Genomic DNA, 23,273 nt, shown 5'->3' with positions numbered 1-23,273 from the left:
CCGGAGTATTCCTTTAATATGTGGCGGCTTTAGTTGACGGTGCGTCTGAATCTTCGCTTCATATATCTTTTTTATTTTCAACTTGCCAGCCGGGCTGGCTAGTGACAGGAATTACCCGCCAAATGGCAAATTAAGTTGCCTCGGGCGACCGGACCACTGCGAATTTCGAGCCCTGTAGATGTTAAGTCATTACAGACATTGTCAAATCTACATATTTATTATTCGGAAAACTCCCTGGCAATGCAACAATGTTAAAACCTCTACACATATGTCACCAATAAATCCTCAGATAACTTGTTCAGCTTAGGGTATGTAAATATAGCCACTTAGCTAATCTTATTATATGTAGCTAATGTAATGAGCTGGCCAAATTATATAAGGTGTTCGTTACAGAGAACAAAGTGTTTTTGTTATCAAAATCTCTATTCAGACAGGATTAAAATTACATGAGGTCCTGAGGGATTTTCTGATTTTACAGGTGCTACCTTATGACTATTTCCATCCGGATGGGCTAGATAAGTGTTTTCTCTCTGTCCTCCTTTAAGAAAATTAAAGGTGGAATTATGTACTGTCTCACCATTCGTCTGATAATTTCAGTTCCACCCAGATACATGACTTTTATTGAAATAATAAAACTGAAGCATCTCTTCTGTACTCTAATTGATCATACAAAAATGCACAAAAGCATGAGAATTACAATTAGTAATAGGAAAGTTTTTTTTTTAAAAAGAAAAGAAAAAGTGGTACATATTTAAAAGATGTTAGTCCTTGTGTTTCAAAGTAACATGAAGTTTCATTTCATTCTTGAACTGGTGAATATTGGGTTTCATTTCAGACCATTTGCATTTGTGGGTATAAAACTTGCCATATAAAATAAGATTTAAAGTGCTAGTCTTAAAAAAAAAAGGCATCATAAAATCCCGTGTTTTCTGTGTGTGATATGCTCAAATAGGTTGTAAAGTTCACTGATAAATGAAAAATGGATTCGAATTTTTTTTTTTACATCTGATTTCTATTCCTAACATCACTAAAAGTTTGTCCATTAGATCGCAGTGATTTATAGGTCAGCGGTGCTTCATGTGTGACATCATATGCGTCCACACTGACTATAATATTCTCTGCAGTAGCGCGCATTCTTGAAAATAATTATTTTGAAAAAGATGACGAAAGTTACAAGGGGATGGTACACAAGTGTCATAATATTATTAATCTCATCTCATCATCTCTAGCTGCTTTATCCTGTTCTACAGAGTCGCAGGCAAGCTGGAGCCTATCCCAGCTGACTACAGGCGAAAGGCAGGGTACACCCTGGACAAGTCGCCAGGTCATCACAGGGCTGACACATAGACAACCATTCACACTCACATTCACACCTACGGTCAATTTAGAGTCACCAGTTAACCTAACCTGCATGTCTTTGGACTGTGGGGGAAACCGGAGCACCCGGAGGAAACCCACGCGGACACGGGGAGAACATGCAAACTCCGCACAGAAAGGCCCTTGCCGGCCACGGGGCTCGAACCCAGGACCTTCTTGCTGTGAGGCGACAGCACTAACCACTACACCACCGTGCCGCCCATAATATTATTTTATAATTTAATTTTAGGTGCCTGTAGTAGGGAATATCGAGTGCTGTTTTATGCCCCGGTCCCACAACACCGATAACTAATAACTATACCTGAATTTAGTTCCAATCTGGAAGTCACACCACAACTATAATCCAGACTATCAGTTGTTGGTTTTCATGGGAAAATGTAGCGGTTTTATGCTGTTTGTGTGCACACCCAGAGCAGTACACAATGGGTGACAGTGACAGCAAGGAAGAGTTGCTTTTCTTTTTTTTTGTTAAGTATGTTTTACTAGAGGTAGCTTGCCATGTGTCAATGTCAAAATCAGTTTTTTTGGCTGGAATCAAGCCATATGAAAGAAGCTTCCTTTTGTGCTCGTCTCAATACCAATGTGGATTCTGAAGCTCCCAACACAATTAAGACAGTCAGGATCAATGTGAATCATAAGAACATCAGAGACTGTTTTGAAAATTTTTGCCCACAATCTATACTAGGACAGACAGCAAAGCAGTGGAGGAGGTTTGCCTCTGTTATATTGCATTCATCACATTGTGAGGAGATATCTGGAAATATTTTGTGGCACTTTGATTCTGAGTAGTGGAGCCTATGGATGATACGAAACTGAATGAGACAGTGTCTCGAGCTGATAGAGCAAGCATTAACCCCTTTAGGACTCTCTTCCCAAGTCTCATTGGGGATCTTTATCCCCAGTTCATTTTTCCATGCAGTTTTGATTGCTATCATAGAGAGGGGAGTAATGGAGTATAATAAGGTCATAGAAATGCAACACCTTTGTCAGAACCAGTATTCTGAAGACACCTGTCTAGAGCTGAGGGTGAGGCACTTTCAAAGGAGGATAAGTGGGTTTGGAAACCGGAGCACCCAGAGAAAACCCATGCAGCCACGGGGAGAACATGCAAACTCCACACAGAAAGGCCTCCACTGACCAAGGGGCTCAAACCTAGAACCTTATTGTTGTGAGGTGACAGTGCTAACCACTTCACTACTGTAAGAGCCATTATCTACAAATGGAAAAAAACATGGAACAATGGCAAACCTTCCCAAGAGTGGCTGGCCATCCAAAATTCAACCAAGAGCATTTCAATGACTGATCCAGGAGGTCACAAAAGAACCCTGACGAACATCTAAAGAACTGCAGGTCTCACTTGCCTCAGTTAAGGTCAGTGTTCATGATTCTACTATAATGAAGGCACTGGGCAAAAATGGAATCCATGGGAAAGTCGCAAAGTGCAAAACGCTGGTGACCAAAAAGAACACGAAGGCTCCTCTCACATTTGCCAAAAAAAGCATCTTGATGAACCCCCCCCCAAGACTTTTGGGATAATATTTTGTGGACTGATGAGTCAAAAATAGAACTTATTGGAAGATCTGGGTCCCGGTACATCTGGCGTAAGGCTAACACAGCATTCCAAAATAAGAATATCATACCAACAGTCAAATATGGTGGTGGTAGTGTGATGGTCTGGGGCTGCTTTTCTGCTTCAGGACCTGGATGACTTGTCATAATTGATGGAACCATGAATACTGCTCTCTACCAGAAAATCCTGAAGGAGAATGTTCACCCATCAGTTTGTGACCCAAAGCTCAAGCACAGCTGGGTTATGCAACAGAACAATGATCCGAAGCAGCCAAGAAAGTCCACCTCTGAATGGCTCAAAAGAAGTAAAATTTAGGTTTTGGAATGGCTTGAATCCAATTGAGATGCTGTGGGAAGACCTTAAGTGGGCAGTTTATGCTCAAAAACCCTCCAATGGGGCGGAATTGAAACAAATCTGCAAAGAAGTGTGGGCAAAAATTCCTCCACAGCAATGTAAAAGACTCAAAGCAAGTTATCGCAAACATTTAAATGACAGTTGTTGCCGCCAAGGGTGGCCCAACCAGTTATGAGGTTTAAGGAAGCAATTACTTTTTCACATGGGTGATACAGGTTTTGAGTAACCCTTTACTTTTATTAAATGGAGCGATCATTTAAAAGCTGCATTTTGTGTTTGCTTACGTCATCTTTATCTTATATTAGACTTCGTTGGGTGACCTAAAACATTTAAATGAGGCAAATATGTAAAAATGGAAGAAATCAGCAGGGAGCAGGAAATATTTTTTCACAGCACTGTACATTAATCTTAGTCCTGTCATGGCAGTCTGAACCTCAAAAGTAGCCAAAAAAAAAATCCACATACACAAAAGAAATCACCTTGAAGTTCCTTTATTGTTTAAAACACAATTTCAGCACTGAGCAAAATCTAGGATATACACTGAAATCTAATCTTCTACCAGTAATTTCTAAACTCTGTCCTGGTACAAGGGACCCACCTTTGAACCGCCTCAAAACAAAATGGCAGCTCCTCTTAAAACCATTGTAAAAGGACTTTTTTGTTTGAACACAGACTTGTGACTGCCTGCCCAATGCAGGCTTCCCATTGGCTAAAGCAGAACTTCCACTGAACTTGAAATAAAACTGACCTGCTTGTATTTCCCACCATATGACATCTTACGGTTTTAATTGCACAATGGCAAGTCTGTGTTCAACACACTGTTTTTACAATGATAATCAGTGGTGAAAAAACACAAAATGGTGACACACAAGATCCTCTAAATATTTAACTCCTACATTGTTCCTACGCTCAGCTTAATTGAGCCTTGTGTCAGAAACTTCCTAAGTAGAAAATGATAAATTCAGCCTAAGTAATCCAACATAATTTCTCCATGATCTTAGAAAAAATATTTGTAGCAATCTAATGGAGGTGTGTGTGTGTACGCGCACATGTGATGTCCATAAAATATTGGAATGAGCAAGTACTAACTTTGTAAACTGGCTAACAAAGATACATTTCACAGTCTGACCTACTGACTCATATCTCACAAAAAGCCTGGCACAAAGATAACTGTGGCCACAGAAACAGAAATCCTAACACATGCTGAAAATCTAAAGAGTAATCTTGAGGTATAAAATAATCCTACAGTCTTACGGATCAAATACATGTTCATAAAATAAATGTATAATTTCAGAAAGATAAGTTTTATTTATATTTAAGAAAGTGTTTTTTTGGATACAATAAATGTACAATTTTAAAATGCACTTCATTAACTTTATTGTTAAAAAAGGATTTGTTCTTCTCAGTCCAAATCAATTCTCAATTAATGTTTCCAAAATTACTTTTCCAATAGTGTTTGCTACAATTAGTTGCAGGGCAATGAATCATGTGTCTAAAAAATCTATTACTACACAAGTTATCCTTTATATTGATGCCATTTACCAGGACACCCATCACCAGTGCAAAGCTGGGGGACACCTACTCCTTCATAGGTTTTTCTCCTATTGACTACTTTCACATACCCATAATGCTTTGCGCCTGGGGGGGTAACCAGGCGCTATATTTGTTTACCAAGTCAGATAACCTAAGTAATTTCTTTGAATTCACATGGGGAAAAATGACTTTTCCTGATTTAAAAGTTTTACAGAATACCTAAAGAGGCTAAGCATCAAAGAGCATGGCTAGACAGAATTCGCCGACAAAATTTTACACTGACGGACAATGCATGACTATATTCTGACACTTCAGTGGTGGAATAAAGTCTGATGATCCAAGTCACAAAGCCTATAACCCCACTGTCTTTGTGTTTAGTCATAAAAAGTGTGAAAACCAAAAAACAAGGACAAGTCAAAGAACTGAAAAGGACAATTTTATTGAAGGATCAACTCCCAAAGCAAAGAGCAAATGATGTAAGTAAGCTTACATGTACTTTAAGATCGAATGTAACATTTGACCCTGTAGTCCAAACAGCTTCCTCTAATTGCCCAAAGATTGTCGTAATCTGGTACCATATGAGCTCTAGGAAAATCAGAATCAATTTAAACTTAAAAAGAAGTTTGACAATTCTGCTGTGTACTTACTTGACTGAGTGAATTCCTATGCATAAAGCATTTTGTATTTTCTTATGGCTCTCTCATCGTAACCAGTACCCAGCAAAAATTATTTCACTGTGGATTCTTCTATGATCAGTGTCGATCTTTCTCAGCTCTTCTGCCAATGTTTTAACTTCTGAAGGTAAGTAATTGTTGGAACACCCATGTTGACAGATGAAGAATGCTGCTGACTGCCACCTGAAGTAGAGATGTACAAAGCATTCGATACGATATTTAAAGCGCTTTTTATCGATTGATGAGTTCTCGAAGTCCACAGAAAAGGCTTTGCAGATTCCTTTAAGCTTTGGTTTCGTTTTTGGTCAGACCTGCGTGCTTTAGCGCATGCACCAGAAGGACTCTTGTGCGCGCTCTGGACTGTACATGTGCAGAGCGGACTCTCATACACATGCCATTAACAAGGCACACCTGCACAGGCTTAAGTTGCATCAGCGTGCCTATAAAAAGACTTTCAATGCACACTCAGTGTGAAGTATTGCGTTACAATTGTACACATTACCAAGCCTTATTTTCCTGTGTTTATCTCCCGGTTTCCTGATTCGCTTGTTTTCATGTTTATGATTCCTGTTCACCGTTTTGGATTGTTTGCCTGGGTTTACTTCTATTAATAAAACTACTATCTTCTGCGCTTACATCCATCTCCTACCCAATCCCTGCCAGAATACTTTGCCTAACCATAGATGTAGCAGAATTGCTCCAGTTTGCCATTCCATGCTGATTCCGGGTTTCTGTATCTCAGCCCCTAGCCTCGTTATTCTGGCGGCATACTGGAATAGACATCCCAGCACCCTAAGATGAAGTATATCACCCTAGGGGATTCAGCCTGCAGTATGTCTTCGTTTATGCAGACCTGGAAGAGTCCAAGCCTCCAGAACCTATCTGGGTAAGCTGTATGCTCACTTGGCTTAGTGGATGAGCATGCCGATAGGCAAAGTACCTCAGAAGAGTAGAATACCCATGCCTTCAGAGCTCACAAACTTTTCTAGCCATGCTCTGGGTTTATCTAGGAATCTTTAGAGAAGGAGAACCCCCATTAAATTTTTTTTGGGAGGGGGCTATCACGTCTGAGGCTGAGGCGGCAGCAGCAGCAGAGGAGGCCATTGCTCCAGCGCTCCTTTCAGAGGCTGTCGCTCCACAGCCAATCCCACAGCCTGTTCCAGTCATTCCCTGAGCCTGAGCCAGTGCAAGAGCTGGAGCCTGCATCAGAGCCAAAGCCAGAACCAGTGCAAGAGCTGGATCCTGCGTCAGAGCCAGCGCCTGAACCAGAGCAAGAGCCAGAGCCTGTGTCAGAGCCAGAGCCAATGCCTGAACCAGCACCACTGTTAGAGCAAGAGCCTAAGTTGGAGCAAGAGCCAAAGCTAGGATCAGTGCAAGAGTCAGTGCCAGAACCAGCACCAGAGTCAGAGCCAGTGCCAGAACCAGAGGACAAGGTGGTTTCTGCCTCAGCCGGCTATGAAGACATCATCATCTTACTGCTGGGTCCTGACCAAGACTGGTACAATGTACAGACAGAGCTCGAGCCCATTCCTGAATCCAGTCTAGAGTCAAAGTCATGTCCAGAGCTTGAGCCCAAGTCCAGTCCAGAACTTGAGCCTACATCCAGCTAGAAGCCCATGACTAGTCCACTATGCAAGCCAATGTTCAGTCCTAAGCCCAAGTCATGTCCAGAGCTCAAGCCCGTATCCAGCCCAGAGTCCAAGTCCTAAGCCCACATCCAGCCCAGAGTCCAAGTCCTGTCCTGAGCCCAAGCACCCACCTGAGCCAAGGATCTGGTGTCACATTGACTCAGAGCGACACGCTGATGGCATTGCATCCAGCATCAGGCCCTCATTCCTGGGGCCAGGAAGGATGGATTTATGCTCCCAGAGGGAGCTCTCTGGGGGGTTTCTGTCACACCTGCACGCTTTGGTGCACTCCGGACTGCGCATGCGCCGAGCAGACTCTCACTCACGTGATTTTAACAAGGCACAGCTGCACAGGATTAAGACACATCAGCATGCCTATAAAAAGACTTACAATGCACACTCAGTGCAAAGCACTGTGTTACGATTGTACACATTACCAAGCCTTATTTTCCTGTGTTTATCTCCCAGTTTCCTGATTTCTGTTCGCGCTTTCATCCTTGCCTGTGATATTCTGTTTGTGCCTTGCCCAACCATTTGCTTGTTTTCATGTTGTTGATTCCTGCTTGCCGTTTTGGATTGTTTGCCTGCATTTACTTCTATTAATAAAACCACTATCTTCTGCACTTACATCTCTCTCTCCTACCCAATCCCTGACAGTTTTGACATGTCTTTGAAGGTTTTAGGGAGATTTAAATTTGAAAGATTACTGTCAGTGTGTGACGGCGTGTTATTTTAGTTTGTTTACATTTTGGTTATCCCCCAGGATGCAAAGCATTATGGGTAATGTGAAAGTAGTCAATTTGGACTATTTTCCACATTGTAGAACAATACAATACTGAAGACATCAAAACTCTGAAATAACATATGGAACATATTTAGAATTATGTGGTAAACAACAAATGTGTAGAAAAAAAATTCAGATTTTAGATTCTTCAAAGTAGCTAGCGTTTACCTTGATGATGCTTTGCACACTATTGGCATTATCTTAACAAGCTCTATGAGGTACTCATCTGGAATGCTTTTCAATTAACAGGTGGGTCTTCTCAAAAGTTAATTAGTGGAATTTCTTGCCACCTTATTATGTTTGAGCTCATCAAACAGTAAATCAAAACACAGTAAATATCTGGCTTCCACAACTGTAGTAATCCATATTATGTCAAAAACTGCTCAAGTAAGTAAAGAGAAACGACAGTCCTTCATTACTTTAAGACATGAAGTGCCTTTTAATTAATAAAAATAAACAAATTAGAAGGTGTGTCCAAACTTTTGACTGGTACTGTAAATGATTCACAAAAAGATCCCAGATTTAAATGTTACTACAGAGCTTCTATGGAAATTGTAGATTTCTCAATCACAAATTTTCCCTTGTCTCAAACTTGTTACATTATTAATGTGAGAATTACTTCAGCTCTTTGGTGTCATTAGTGTCGTGGAAGCCAAGCAACTTCCATCCATCCTTTATCCATAACCAAATATCCTGTGCAGGGTCGCGGGCAAGCTAGACCCTATCCCAGCTGACTATGGGCGAGAGGCAGGGTACACTCTGGACAAGTTGCCAGATCATCACAGGGCTGACACAGAGAGACAAACAACCATTCACACTCTCATTCACACCTACGGTCAATTTTGAGCCACCAATTAGCCTAACCTGCATGTCTTGTATGTGGGGACTGTGGGGGGAAACTGAAGCACCTGGAGGAAACCCACGCAGACATGTGGAGAACATGCAAAGTCCACACAGAAAGGCCCCCATCAGCCACTGGGCTTGAACTCGAACTCAGAACGTTCTTGCTGTGAGGTGACTGTGCTAACCACTACACCACCATGCCGCCCAGTCAAGCAACTTTTCAATCATAATTTTTGCCCCACAAACATTCATCTGTGTGGTCAAATCTGCATTTTTGCTCAATAAAAAGAAATTTACCTTTAATTCACAGCTATCTGAAGGTATCAGGAAGCATTCATCATTTATTACTTGGACAAGCATTTTCAGGAATATCAAAAAACCTCCACCAATTGTAAGAACGAGATGTTTTTCCCAAATGGTTCACAGATCCCATTTAACCCAAAATTAACTACTTTAAATGAGACTCACTAATTACAATACTTGGTTACAAATTACAGGAAAAGACATAGATGAGTAAATCAGGACTTGCTGTGTACCAGAGTCCTTCGTGATGAATTACCGGTGCTTACCCAATCAAACATTCAGTCTTTTTCAAAATATCAAGTCAAGATCAGGAGCGATATGAAAGGCATCATTCACAAATCAGTTTGCGACATACAGGCATTTTACCTGACTTTGGAGCTCTATTTCTGATTAAAATGATGCCTTTGGTACTGCTATTTATGCTATTATGTTGCTTATTATGTCTCAGAAGATCCTTTTCCCCAATTAGAGACATTGTTTATTCAATCAGATTTTGAGAGAATTTATAAAAGTATTTATTCATTTTGATGATATGGTGAAAGTTTAGCACATTTTGTTGACAATATTAAACCTCTTTTCATAGCAATTTTTGTCTTTTATGCAGAAAAAAATGCTTTGCATGGTTTATTATTCGGAAATAATAAAGCAGTCTTTTCAGTCAATTTTTCTTCATTCAAATTTTTTCCAAAATAACCAATTTGAATTGAATCATGAAGCCAGTACCGTGAATCAAAACTAATTATGCATCATTACACCCTGAATTATAATAATAATAATAATAATTTTTTTTTGGCTCAACAAGTTCATGTGTTACTGATGGACAGCTCCACTGTTATGCACTTGTGTTTCTTAAGTGCACTTGAATAACTGAAGCACAAACCACAATGCGAGCAGGAATACGGCTTCACTCCTGTATGAATGCGCTGGTGTATTTTTAAACTTCCTATCTGTCTAAAGCTTTTTCCACACTGAGAGCAGTGATACGGCTTCTCTCCTGTGTGGGTTCGTTGGTGTATTTTGAAGCTTCCTATCTGCCTAAAGCTTTTTCCACACTGAGAGCAGTGATACGGCTTCTCTCCTGTGTGGGTGAGTTGGTGCGTTTTGAGATATTCTCCACAACTAAAGCTTTTTCCACACTGTGAACAGTGATACGGCTTTTCTCCTGTGTGAATCCGCTGGTGTTTCATGAAATATCCTCTCTCAGAAAAACTCTTCCCACACTGTGAGCAGCGATATGGCTTCTCTCCCGTGTGAATGCGTTGGTGTTGTTGGAGGGTGTCCACACGGGTAAAACTCTTCCCACACTGTAAGCAGTAATACGGCTTCACTTCTCTGTGAATGCGCTCGTGTTTTTTGAGAGTTCCTCCATCAATAAAGCTTTTTCCACACTGTGAGCAGCGATATGGTTTCTCTCCTGTATGAATGCGCTGGTGTGTTTTGAGAGATCCTAGGAGACTAAAGCTTTTTCCACACTGTGAGCAGTGATATGGTTTCTCTCCTGTGTGAATCTGCTGGTGTTTTGTGAGAGTTCCTCTTTGCCTAAAGCTTTTTCCACACTGTGAGCAGTGATATGGTTTCTCTCCTGTGTGAATGAGCTGGTGTTTTTTGAGACATCCTCCACTAATAAAACATTTTCCACACTGCGAGCAGTGGTACGGCCTTTCTCCTGTGTGAATCCTCTGGTGTTGCATGAAATGTCCTCGCTGAGTAAAACTCTTACCACACTGGAAGCAATTATACGGCTTCTCTCCTGTGTGGGTACGTTGGTGCATTTTGAGATTTCCTCCATTACTAAAGCTTTTCCCACACTCAGAGCAGTGGTAAATTATCTTCTGCCTTTGTTTGCTCATGTGGTGAGGACCAGATGAAGTTGGCTGACCACTGGAGATTCTTGCAGATACCAAATTATTATAATTAATCTCTTGTGAGTTCATCATAGTGGGTTCTCCTGGCATGTTTGCAGAATTACAAACAGATGAAGACTTGCAATTAGGCATTTATTCCTAGAACAGAAAAAGGATAAACAATTAGCTTGGTAAGCTTTTCACATAAAATGTGAAAATCAACAAAACTTTTGTAATCCAAGAAACTTGACCATATCAGATTAAATTCTTGTCATAATTCTGTGTGCAAATTTGGTTAAGGCCTACGTATAGTCCCGTGGAAACTAACAAGCAAATTTCTAAACACTTCAGAAAGAAGGCTGTTGAGACTCAATAGGCTAGAAAAGGTAACAAAATCTTTAAAGAAGTTGAACTCCACCAATCCACATACAGACAGATGGTGAACAATTGGAGGAAACTCAAGGTCACCGTTACCATCCCCAGGAGTGATCGACCAACCAAGATGGCAAGAGTGCTCTTAGAGCACAATATCCCCTGCTGGCAACTATGTCATAACTCTGGTAAAATGCGACTGAATGGAACGAAATTGCAATATGTGTATTACCAACATATGACAAAGAATCCTGTCAAGTTTCCTGAAATTCCTCCAAAAATTGAGAGAGTTGATTTCAGAAGGAGAGTACCCTTCCCGGGACGGACGGACGGATGGACATCACCACGACATAATCTCCCTTTGGGCCTTTCGGTCAGTAGGGGATAATAAAGTATTAATAAACAAAAATCTCAAATTTTACAAAGTAGTAAAGCCAAGTGACTGTGAATATGCCAGCTTAAAGAGAGAACTTTTTTAAGTGGCATTTCAGCCAGCGGGGATATTAAAAATTGTGAAGGAAGTTGATTTCAGAAAGCAAACACACCTTGATGAAATTGCCAAAAGTACAAGTTTGTTAATACTCAAGTTTATAACTCTGGTAAAATTTACCCAAATTAAATGAAATTTCAATATGCATATAACTGTCATATAACAAAGCCTTTTGCGAAGTTTGGTGAAATTGCTCCACAAATCGTGAGAGAAGTTGATTTCAGAAAGAACACACACTCATGAAATTGTCAAATTATAATTTTGTTAATCAATCAAGGGCTTTAACTCTGGTAAAACGTGACCAAATTGAACGAAATTACAATATGCCTACTACCAACATAATGCCTATTGTCATGTTTCGTGAACTTCCTCCCAAAATTGTGAGAGGAGTTGATTTTAGAAGGAAAACACACTCTTGTGAAATTGTCAAATTATAATTTTGTTCATCAAAGGCTGTACCTCTGGTAAAATGTGACCAAGTTGAACAAAATTACAATATGCATATTACCGTACCAACATATAACAAAGAATCCTGCCCAGTTTCGTGAAATTCCTCCAAAAATTGTGAGAGGAGTTGATTTCAGAAGGTGAGTACCCTTCCCTAGACAGACGGACGGACAGACAGACATCTCCACGACATAATTCCCCTTCGGGCCTTTCAGCCAGTGGAGGATAATACCTGGTGTAATCGTCAGTGAGGTTTGCTTTCCCAGGAGTTCTTCTTCAAGCTGAATCTCCAAGAATTGTTTCAAATAAAGTTTTGTTCCACCCATTCAGGAAAACTCTCATGTGATCATATCATTGCATGACACTATTACAAACATTCACTCTATGTCGAGAAACCAGCCATTTTGAAATGTCTATTTTATACTGGATTAAAAAGTGCCTCTTGGCACAATTATATTGACAGACCTTGTGATTTTGAAGAGCAACTACTTTAAAATTCTCCTGTAAAATTTCATTTTCTTCGTGAGCAACGAGGAGGCCACTGAACTTATCTAAGTGGGTTTGAGAGTTAATGTATATTTTATTTCAGCAGTAAGCTGAAGTAAAATATGAATATTTTGGTGTCTCATATTTCCTCTATGAAATGAGGAACCTATACTTTAAAAATTATGGTTAGATTTTGTTAACAACAACAACAACAACAATAATTTGGCAAAAGGCAAGTGCTAGCAACCCTTTAGCCACCCAAGTTAGGGTTACAACAATTACTTCTATGGAGTATGCAACATCATAATGATACAAGTAACAGCAAATGGGGGACTGGTGCCTCAAGACTGTTGTGAGGAGCAGGCAACACCTGGTGGTATAAGTTATATTAGATAGGCCTTTTGCGTTTACAAGAAAAATACACTCCTTGCGTATATTTACAAAGAAGTTTACAAAGTTACTAAGCTAGCTGGCATCCTTTGGCATCAGACTTATGTTTTATCGCACTAGCGACAGAACACGATCACAAGCAAATTATTTAATGCATATGCAGGATATTAACTGCCGCTCACATGATACAAGTCCTCACACACAAATTCAACTGAGAGTGCAAGCTAAGCATCATTTGAAGTAACAGGCTAATCTACCTACAATGAGATGAAAATGCAAAGCTAATGCTGGCGTGTCAACCGTGACATTTTTTAACTAACCTATGTATACAATGTGTTTGCACATGGAGAACATGGTGTGTGTGAGGGTATGGAGGCAGACTTGGGAGACAGGCAGAATTTTAGCTGAACTTGGTACTTTTGTCTGTGCTTTTCATCGTACTTTCAAAGATGCAACAAAATCAAACTGACTCAACAGAAACGGGTCTGTCCCACCTCACAGCTTTCACTCCAAGTTCAATTACCGCGGTGTGTTTGTGTGCATTTCTCTTTGCAGATCTCACAAGCTCTGCCTGCTAGATCACACACTCACTTTCTCTGGGGAGTTTTTCAGTAAGAGTACATTGAACATTTTGGTATTTCATTCTTGTCTGATACACGTTTTGTCTTTTAATGGCAATGCTCTAACAGAATGGAAAGCATTTAAGTATGAGAATACATATGCCTAATTATAAAGTACTTCTGTTGTGTCTATAGTCCATTTATATCTAAAAGTTATTGAGAGGATAGTGGCATCTCAACTCCAGGATCCCTTAAACCGCAATGACCTCTTGAAGCCATTTCAATCTGGTTTTCATCCTAAACACAGCACAGAAACCACCTTGGTCAAGATAACCAATGAACTCCTCTGTGCGGCTGACGCTGGACTTTTTTCCATACTTATCTTCCTGGATCTCAGTGCAGCCTTCGTCATCATCTCTCATCGGCTCCTTCTCAAGCATCTAGCCAGCATTGAAGTCGATGGCAGTATTCATCAGTGGTTCATTTCCTATTTCTCTGACAGGACACAGTTCATACAAATAATGAGCTGTAAGTCAGAGAGCTCTCCTGTTGCAAAGGGGATTCCTCAGGGCTCTGTTCTAAGGGCTCTACTATTTATCATCCATCTCCTTCCACTTGGCAGTATCCTTAGACAACATGGTGTTCAGTTTCACTGCTATGCTGATGATACCCAGCTTTACATGTCCACCAAACCCACAGCCTCACTTCATCCTGCTGCAATCACTGCCTGTCTCCATGACATCAATTTGTGGATGTGCTGTGTCACATCATCAATAAACACTAGTGACCCAGTGCCACTGGCAGCCATGCATGCCCAAGCCATCACACTGCCTCCGCCGTGTTTTACAGATGATGTGGTATGCTTGGATCATGAGCTGTACCATGCCTTTGCCATCCTTTTTTTTCCCATCATTCTGGTAGAGGTTGATCTTGGTTTCATCTGTCCAAAGAATGTTCTTCCAGAACTGTGCTGGCTTTTTTAGATGTTTTTTAGCAAAGTTCAATCTAGCCTTTTTATTCTTGAGGCTTATGAGTGGCTTGCACCGTGCAGTGAACCCTCTGTATTTACTTTCATACAGTCTTCTCTTTATGGTAGATTTGGATATTGATACGCCTACCTCCTGGAGAGTGTTGTTCACTTGGTTGGCTGTTGTGAAGGGGTTTCTCTTCACCATGGAAATTATTCTGTGATCATCCATTACTGTTGTCTTCTGTGAGTGTCCAGGTCTTTTTGCATTGATGAGTTCACCAGTGCTTTCTTTCTTTCTTTCTTTCTTTCTCAGGATGTACCAAACTGTAGATTTTGCCACTCCTAATATTGTAGCAACTTCTCGGATGGGTTTTTTCTGTTTTCACAGCTTAAGGATGGCTTGTTTCACCTGCATGGAGAGCTCCTTTGACTGCATGTTTTCTTCACAGCAAAATCTTCCAAATGCAAGCACCACACCTCAAATCAACTCCAGGCCTTTTATTTGCTTAATTGAGAATGACATAACGAAGGAATTTCCCACACCTGCCCATGAAATAGCCTTTGAGTCAATTGTCCAATTACTTTTGGTCCCTTTAAAAACAGGGTGGCACATGTTAAGGAGCTGAAACTCCTAAACCCTTCATCCAATTTTAATGTGGATACCCTCAAATGAAAGCTGAAAGTCTGGACTTTATGTCTATGTCCATTATACAACTATAACTTGAATATGTTTCAGTAAACAGGTAAAAAAACAAAATTTGTGCCAGTGTCCAAATATATATGGACCTAACTGTAGTTGCCAGCAGGGGATATTGTGCTCGCAGAGCTCTCTTGTTAATTGCACTGCATGTTTTTTGGTGACGTGACCTTGGGTGTTTTGAAAGGCGCTTTTAAATAAAATTTATGATTATTATTATTATTATTATTATTATTATAGCTCAAAATATTTTTAATGCACACTTAGGCCTGCCTGAACATTTGTTCTAGCCACAATAATTTCAGACATTTCTATTTGAATGTAATTTTTTGAGGGGTGTGGTGGGTATTAGCTGATATCAATTATTGGAAATCACAGACATTTATCAATGTTGATGCCAAAAATCAGTCAGGTCCAAGATTGTGTAATCTTGTTGTCCTTTTCATTGTATAGATAGCCTAAGAATTTATCCTTCACCCTATCTGGAAATGCAAGAATAACCTTTTGAAAAATATAGATTTTTTTTTTTTTTTTTTGCTAGGAAATCAAACTCAGACTTAAGAAACTGTTGGGAAATGTCAGGTTTGACTAAATGGGAATGGTTCAAACAACACACTCCTCATTTTTCACCCAGTATGTGAACTGTCCCATCAGAGAGAATAAGACACTGGATTTACTGTATACTAATATTATAGAAGCATACAGTCATACAGCTATCACACTTCTTGGGAGAACTGACCACAACCTGGTGCATGTCTTTTCCCCTGTACAAGCCACCTGTGAAGAGGCAGCCAGCCAGTCAGGTCCATGAAAAGGTTGTCGAAGGAGGCCAGTGCAGCTCTGCAGGACTGTTTAGAGACAACAGACTGGGATGCTCCTTTACCCCTTTTTGACCAACCTGTCAGGAGTGGCAAGCTGAGGTGAAGTGAGAACTCAAGAGCAGACTCAGAAAACAGGCAGTGTAAAGAGAAAACTTCTTTAATGAAGTAGATGGCAGAACGGCAAAGGTACAGTAGGGTTCAGGCAAAAATTGGTAGTCAAAAAACAGGCCAGGAGGTCAAAAACACAGAGGAACAGGTAGACACAATTAGGGACAAAAAAATCTTCACAAAAACTGATGAACACAAAGACAAGGAGAAATTCAGGCAGGGGGAATTAAGAAGACACAATACCAGTGAGCTGTAGCAAGGTGAGGAAAATCTACAAGAGACAGTCTGGCAAATGGAGTAGCTCCAAACAGTTCTTAAAAAGCCCTGGCTGATGGGAGAGGAGTAGTCGCAGGTGTGGGAGTGCCGCTTCAGGAAATGGCCTTCAGGAAGGCAGGACTGAATTCCTGTCCTGGATCCGGCCTAGAAGTCCCACAATCTAAGGTATGGATGGACTGGACCAGACTGTGACAGTACCCCCCCCCTTCAATGGGTGCCTCCAGGCGCCTTAGAAAGTGCGTCAGGGTGTTGTTGGTGGAAGTCTGTGATGAGGGTGGGATCCATGATGAACCTGGCAAGAACCCAGCTCCTCTCCTTAGGACCAAACCCCTCCCAATCAACCAGGTACTGGAGTCCTCTGCCTCGGCGTCGTACCTTCAACAACCTCCTGACAGTGAAGACTTTGCCACCATCTATGAACCTGGGAGGAGGAGGGGGTTTGGAGGGTGGGGACAGGGAACTGGAGACAAGGGGTTTGACTTGGGAGACATGGAAAGTTGGGTGAATACGGTGCATGGTTACAGGCAGAGACAGTCTTACAGAGCAAGGATTAATTACCTTGGAAATGGGGAAAGGTCCTATGAACATGTGAGCCAATTTGCGGGAAACCGTCTTGAGGGGCAAGTGGCAAGTGGAGAGCATTACCCGCTGCCCCACCTGATAGATGAGAGCTGCCGAGCAGTGTTTGTCAGCTTGTTCTTTAAACATCTTGACAGAACATAAGAGCTTTTTCCTGGTTAATGCCCATGTTCTCCTGCAGTGGCGCACAAACATCTGGGCAGAGGGCACAGTAACAACTTCTTCTTGAATGGGGAAAAGTGGTGGCTGGTAACCCAGAGAGCACTGGAAGGGGGAAGACCTGTCACAGAGGTGGGTAAGGAGTTGTGAGTGTACTCTATCCAAGGAAGGGTCTTGCTCCAGGAGGCAGCATCCTTGGACACCATGCACCTGAGAGCCACTTCCAGCTCCTGGTTGGCCCGTTCCATCTGTCCATTGGTCTGAGGATGAAAACCTGAAGACAGACTGCGAGAAGCACCAATAAAGTTACAGAAAGCCTTCCAGATTTGGGCAGAGAACTGGGGTCCACGGTCTGATACGATGTCTGAGGGGAGTCCACGCAGACGGAAAACATGGAGTATCAGCAATTCGGTGGTCTCACTGGCGGTGGGAAGCTTGGGCAGAGGGATAAAATGAACAGCTTTAGAAAAACAGTCGACAACAGTGAGGATACAAGTATTGCCACCTGAATTGGGGAGTCCTGTGACGAATCCAGGGCTATGTGTGACCAGGGCCGGTGGGGAACAGGAAGGGGTCTCAGCAGGCCGGCAGGGGGTCTGTTGCCAGTCTTGTTCCTGGTGCAGATGTCGCAAGCTGCCACAAACCTCTGGACGTCCTCCTTGATGGATGGCCACCAAAATTGTTGTCAGATGAGTGCCAGAGTCCGGGTTGCTCCTGGGTGGCATGCCATTCTGGAGCCATGACCCCACTGCAACACCTGTGCCCACACAGAAACAGGAACAAAAAGATAGTTAAGAGGTGCATTACTGGGCCCTGCTCATGGGCCTTCTGGACCAGGGTTTCCACCTCTAACAGAGTGGCCCCCACCAGGCACCGTGGAAGAAAGATGGTCTCAGGAGAGGTCAATTCCTCCTGGAGGAGAGAAAACATTCTGGACAAGGCATCGGGCTTACCGTTCTTAGAACCTGGGCAGAAGGAAAGTGTGAACTTGAAGCAAGAGAGACCATCGGGCCTGACGAGAATTGAGGCACTTGGCAGTCATGAGGTATTCGAGGTTCTTGTGATCTGTCCATACAATGAAGGGAAGGTCTGACCCCTCCGACCAATGTCTCAATTCTTCCAAGGCCAGTTTAACGGCCAACAGTTCCCTATTGCCAACATCATAGTTGCTCTCAGAGGGGGAAAGCCAACGAGAGAAGAAAGAGCAAGGATGAAGCTTGTTGTTACTAGCCGATCTTTGGGACAATATGGCCCCAACCCCTGACTCCGAAGCATTGACCTCAACCACAAACTGCCAGGACAGGATTTGGAATGGCGAGTATAGGTGCTGATGTGAACCTTCATTTGAGCTCGGAGAGTGCCTTCTCAGCCCCTTCCTCTCAACTGAAAGGGACTTTGGTGGAAGTTAGAGCCGTGAGAGGCCTAGCCACCGTACTAAAGTTCCTGATGAATCGCCTGTAGAAATTCGCAAACCCAAGAAACTGCTGGAGTTCTCACCGAGACGACAGGGTGGGCCAATCAGCAACTGCCTTGAGTTTCAGGGGGTCCATCTGAATCTGTGTGGGGGAGATAATGAAACCCAGGAAGGAAACAGAACTTCTATGGAACTCACATTTCTCTGCCTTAACAAAGAGTTTATTTTCCAGGAGTCGCTGAAGGACCTGCCCGATGTGGATGCAGTGTTCATCAAGGGAGCGGGGGAAAAAAAAATCAATATATCGTCCAGATAAACAAAAAGGTTAAGGTAGTCCCTCAGGACATCATTAGCGAGGGCCTGGAAAACTGCGGGAGCGTTAGTCAGGCCGAACGGAACCATGAGATATTCGTAGTGGCCCGTGGGGGTGTTGAATGCTGTCTTCCATTCGTCCCCTTCCCTGACCCTCACGAGGTGGTAAGCATTACGCAGGTCTAGCTTGGTGAAAATCTGGGCTCCCTGGAGTAACTCAAACGCCGTCGACATGAGAGGTAGGGGGTAACAGTTCTTGATGGTGAGGTCATTCAGCCCACGGTAATCAATGCAAAGGCGCAAGGATTTATCCTCCTTCTCCACAAAAAAAGAATCCTGCCCCTGCAGGAGAAGAGGATGGACGAATAATTCCAGCTGCTAAGGACTCGGTGATGTATTTATCCATGGCTTGCCTTTCAGAAGGAGAGAGAGAGAGAGAGGGAGAGAGAGAGAGAGAGAGAGAGAGAGAGAGAGAGAGAGAGTAAAGTCGCCTCTTGGGTGGTGCAGTCCCAGGGAGAAGATCAATTCCACAGTCATAGGGCCTAGGGGGAGGAAGAGAAACAGCTTGAGACTTGCTGAACGCAGGTTTTAAGTCATTATACTTGGGAGGCACATTAGAGAGGTCAGGATATTCATCAATGGTGGGCTGGGGCAACTCGGCATGAGGGAGGGCAGGTCTCAGGCATGACAATAAAAAGAATTGACTCCATCCTAAAATGGTGTCCAGTTGACATGGGGGTTATGTAGAGTTAGCCAGGGCAGACCAAGAACTATGGGCACATGGGGATTACTCATGACAAAGAAACTGGATGGATTCAGAGTGGTTGTCAGAAATTCTTAAGGTGACCAGAGCTGTTCTATGGGTGATGGTGGTCAGACCAATACCATTAAGGGTCAGGACAGTGAGGGATGGGTTCAGAGCCATTAGTGGAATCCCCAGGCGCTTGGCAGTGATCGAGCAGATCAGGTTTCTGTCAGCCCTTGAATCAATGAGTGCCTGGAGGTTGTAGGGCTGATTGCCATGGATAATGGCCACTGGGAGTAGCGGTCAATCGGTAACAGGCTGATTCTGGACATTGCCCACCAGGGCCCCTAAACTCACTGGTGGGCTCTTCCTTTTAAAGGGCAAGATTGGCAGAAGTGCCCCAGCTGTCCGCAATAAAAACATGCCCTCATATCCCGACGGCGCTGTCGTTTCTCAGGTGAGATGCGGACTCTGTCTACCTGCATTGGCTCAGCGGAAGGAATGGGAGGTTGAGGGGGAGCAAAACTAGTCCAAGTTCTCTCTTTCACCCGCTGTCTGATCTGGGAGTCAATACGACTGGCAAGGTCCATGAGACCGGGGAGATCAGGTGGCAGTTCTCGTGAGACCAGCTGATCCTTGATGGAGTCTGACAGCCCGTTCAAAAATGCATCAAACAAGGCACTCTCATTCCAGCCACAAGATGCCGCCAAAATACAAAACTCAATTGCATAGTCAAAAGCAGATCGGGCACCCTGCCGCAGCCCCATGATTTCTCTTGCTACCTCTCTGCCAGACAGAGAGCGATCAAAGGTTCACCTCATCTCCTCTGTGAAATCCTTGAAGCTGGCGCAGCATGGTGCATTGGTGACCCACATAGCTGTTCCCCACTCCCTAGCTTTGTCAGTGAGGAGAGTGATGGTGTAGGCCACTCGGGAAAGCTCTGTAGGGAAGGCCAGTTGTTGAAGCTCAAGGGTTAGCGAGCATTGAGATAAAAATGATCTGCAGGTACCTGGTTCTCCATCATATGGTTGTGGGGCGGGAAGTCTTGGCTCTCTGAAGAGGGCTGAAGCAGGAGCTGGAGGAGCGGTAGGTGGGTCCCAAGGAGAGCTTCCTGTTTCTACACCGCTGCTCTTAGCTGGGCGAAATCTGCTGGGTCCATGTTGGCCAGACTGTGCTGTCAGGAGTGGCAAGCTGAGGTGAAGTGAGAATCCAAGACCAGACTCAGAAAACAGAAGGTGTAAAGAGAAAACTTCTTTAATGAAGTAGATAGCAGAAAAGCAAATGGTACAGTAGGGGTCAGGCAAAAATCAGTAGTCAAAAAACAGGTCAAGAAGTCAAAAACACAGAAGCAGGTAGACGCTAATCAGGGACAAAAAACAGGACAGAAAAATCTTCACAAACACTGATGAACACAGGGACAAGGGAAATCCAGGCAGAGGTAGCAAAAGACACAATTCAAAAGAACAGGCAAATGAAAACAGGGACAAAAAAACTGGACAGAAAAGCGAGAAGAAATTCAGGCAGGGGGAATCAAGAAGACACAATACCAATCAACTGTAGCGAGGCGAGGAAAGTCTACAAGAGACAGTCTGGCAAGTGGAGTAGCTCCAAACAGTTCTTAAAAAGCCCTGGCTGATGGGAGAGGAGTGGTAGCAGGTGTGGGAGTGTCGCTTCAGGAAATGGCCTTCAGCAAGGCAGGCCTGAATTCCTGTCCTGGATCCGGCCTGGAGCCGGCGTGGAAGTCCCACGATCTAAGGCATGGATGGACTGGACCGGACCGGACTGTGACACAACCGGGAACAAGTTTTGGAACAGATTCCGTTCAGGATACTTTGAATATTGGTGCCAGCTAGTGAACCGGCCCACGTTTTCACCAGTTTTGAGCAGAACCATTGTAATCAAGGATGCATTATGAATGGATAGCATTACACAACACACAATGGAAGAAGACAGCAATGGCAAGATGGCAGAGCACACTGATTACCTGCAAGTACTTGGTCCGTTATTGCAAATATTTCTTTTCATTCCATTTTTTTTCCTGAAGATGTATCCTTTTCCATTATGTTTTCCATTGCTATAGTCTGGTTCCTCTCCAAAGTAATGACATGCCCTTTGACATTGTCACAGTTGATGCTGGACAAACCAGCTAGATTTTGGTTCCAGCTGGGAACAACGTTTCAGGTTCTGAACTAATTTATTTTTGGTCACAATGCTCTGGATGGTTCAACATTTGGGGCACAAACCAGAAAGGAATCCGTTCCCTGTTGGTGGAAAAGGGGCATCAGTGAGATGCATGGTGAGGACACTGATAATCACACACTGTCATGGAGAACATCAACTTGTTTTGAAAACACTGTACCTTTAAAACCTATACACTGCTTCCCAAACAAGATGCCACAGGTTACTAAAGACATCAAAGCCCTTCTGAACAAGGAGGAGGCATTCAGGTCAGGTGACCGGGGGGGTGGGGGGGGGGGGTGGGGGGTGGTGAGAAGGATACAGAAACAGCTGTCAGTGAAGATAAAGGAAGGGTGGGACAAGTCACAGGAGGAAACTGGAGCAAAGGTTGCAACAGAACAACATCAGGGAAGTGTGGAGGGCTATGAAGACAATCACTGGCCTTAAATCCAGCAGCCAGGAGACCGATGGAGAAATAGGGAAGGCCAAGGAGTTTAACCTGTTCAACAGATTTGACAGTAGGCCTCAGCTCAATCAAGACCTGCAGCCCCACCAGGACCTCCATGGCACCCAATGCTCCCCTCCCTCCTTTGGATACTTCCATCAATGCCCTGGCATGAAGCTACTTTTTTTCCCACCTCTCTTCTCAGGTGATTGTGAGTATCAAAATCACTTCATTCTTCAACCTTACCTGCTGGTGCCCCCCTCCCTCCTCTCCTGTTCATGACTGGTCCACAGGCATCATCGACCATAAATCACTGAAGACAAATCAGGAGAGAACTGTGTAGACTCCATCCAGCCGAAGCAGCTGGCCCTGAGAGCATTAGTGTACAGGTGCTCAAGATCTACACATCCCAATTCTGGAGTCCTACTCAGTGTTCCAGGTAGTTTATTTTACCAGGGCGCCACACCCTGCTCTCCAGAACGTGCACCCTGCCCTCAAATACCAGCACCATGCCCAAATTTATATGCACCCTGCTCACAACTTTCCAAGCACCCAACACGTACATTCTGCCACAGAAAATAAAGTGTGCCCTAATGAGTGTTGCCAACTTACAATGAAAGTAACACATGTTGACCAATCACAATACACTATTAATGCAGGGTCATAGGCATGCTCTGTCAACCATTTTGTCTCATTCCAATAATGAGTCAGCGCTGCAAGGTACATTCGAAAAGCAGCGATGCCTACAAAGGCAGGAAAGGGGAAAAAAAAAAACTGGCAAAAGCAACAGAACCCAGCATCTCTGTTTGCCAGAATGCAAGTACATCTAGAAGTTGAGAACCAAAATTCTATGAAAAGTTACATCTGATTGATCTACACATCAATAGAAAAGATAGTCACCTCATGTTAATCCG

The 23,273-nt window shown here is 43.1% G+C and overlaps 1 protein-coding gene across 1 annotated transcript in view; it reads right to left on the bottom strand.

Annotated features, from left to right (window-relative positions):
* Window positions 1-8,394: 8,394 nt before the first annotated feature.
* Window positions 8,395-23,273, bottom strand: part of LOC132885417 (zinc finger protein 501-like) — a 35,926-nt gene continuing 21,047 nt past the window's right edge. The window contains exon 2 of the mRNA XM_060920077.1: window positions 8,395-11,069. Within this exon, the coding sequence (XP_060776060.1) occupies window positions 9,870-11,063 (1,194 nt within the window). The 5' untranslated portion in view covers window positions 11,064-11,069 and the 3' untranslated portion in view covers window positions 8,395-9,869. The remainder of the gene's footprint in view (window positions 11,070-23,273) is intronic.

This window comes from Neoarius graeffei, chromosome 4, assembly GCF_027579695.1.
Source record: "Neoarius graeffei isolate fNeoGra1 chromosome 4, fNeoGra1.pri, whole genome shotgun sequence".
Lineage (NCBI taxonomy): Eukaryota > Metazoa > Chordata > Actinopteri > Siluriformes > Ariidae > Neoarius > Neoarius graeffei.
This window is presented reverse-complemented; position numbering and strand designations above follow the sequence as displayed.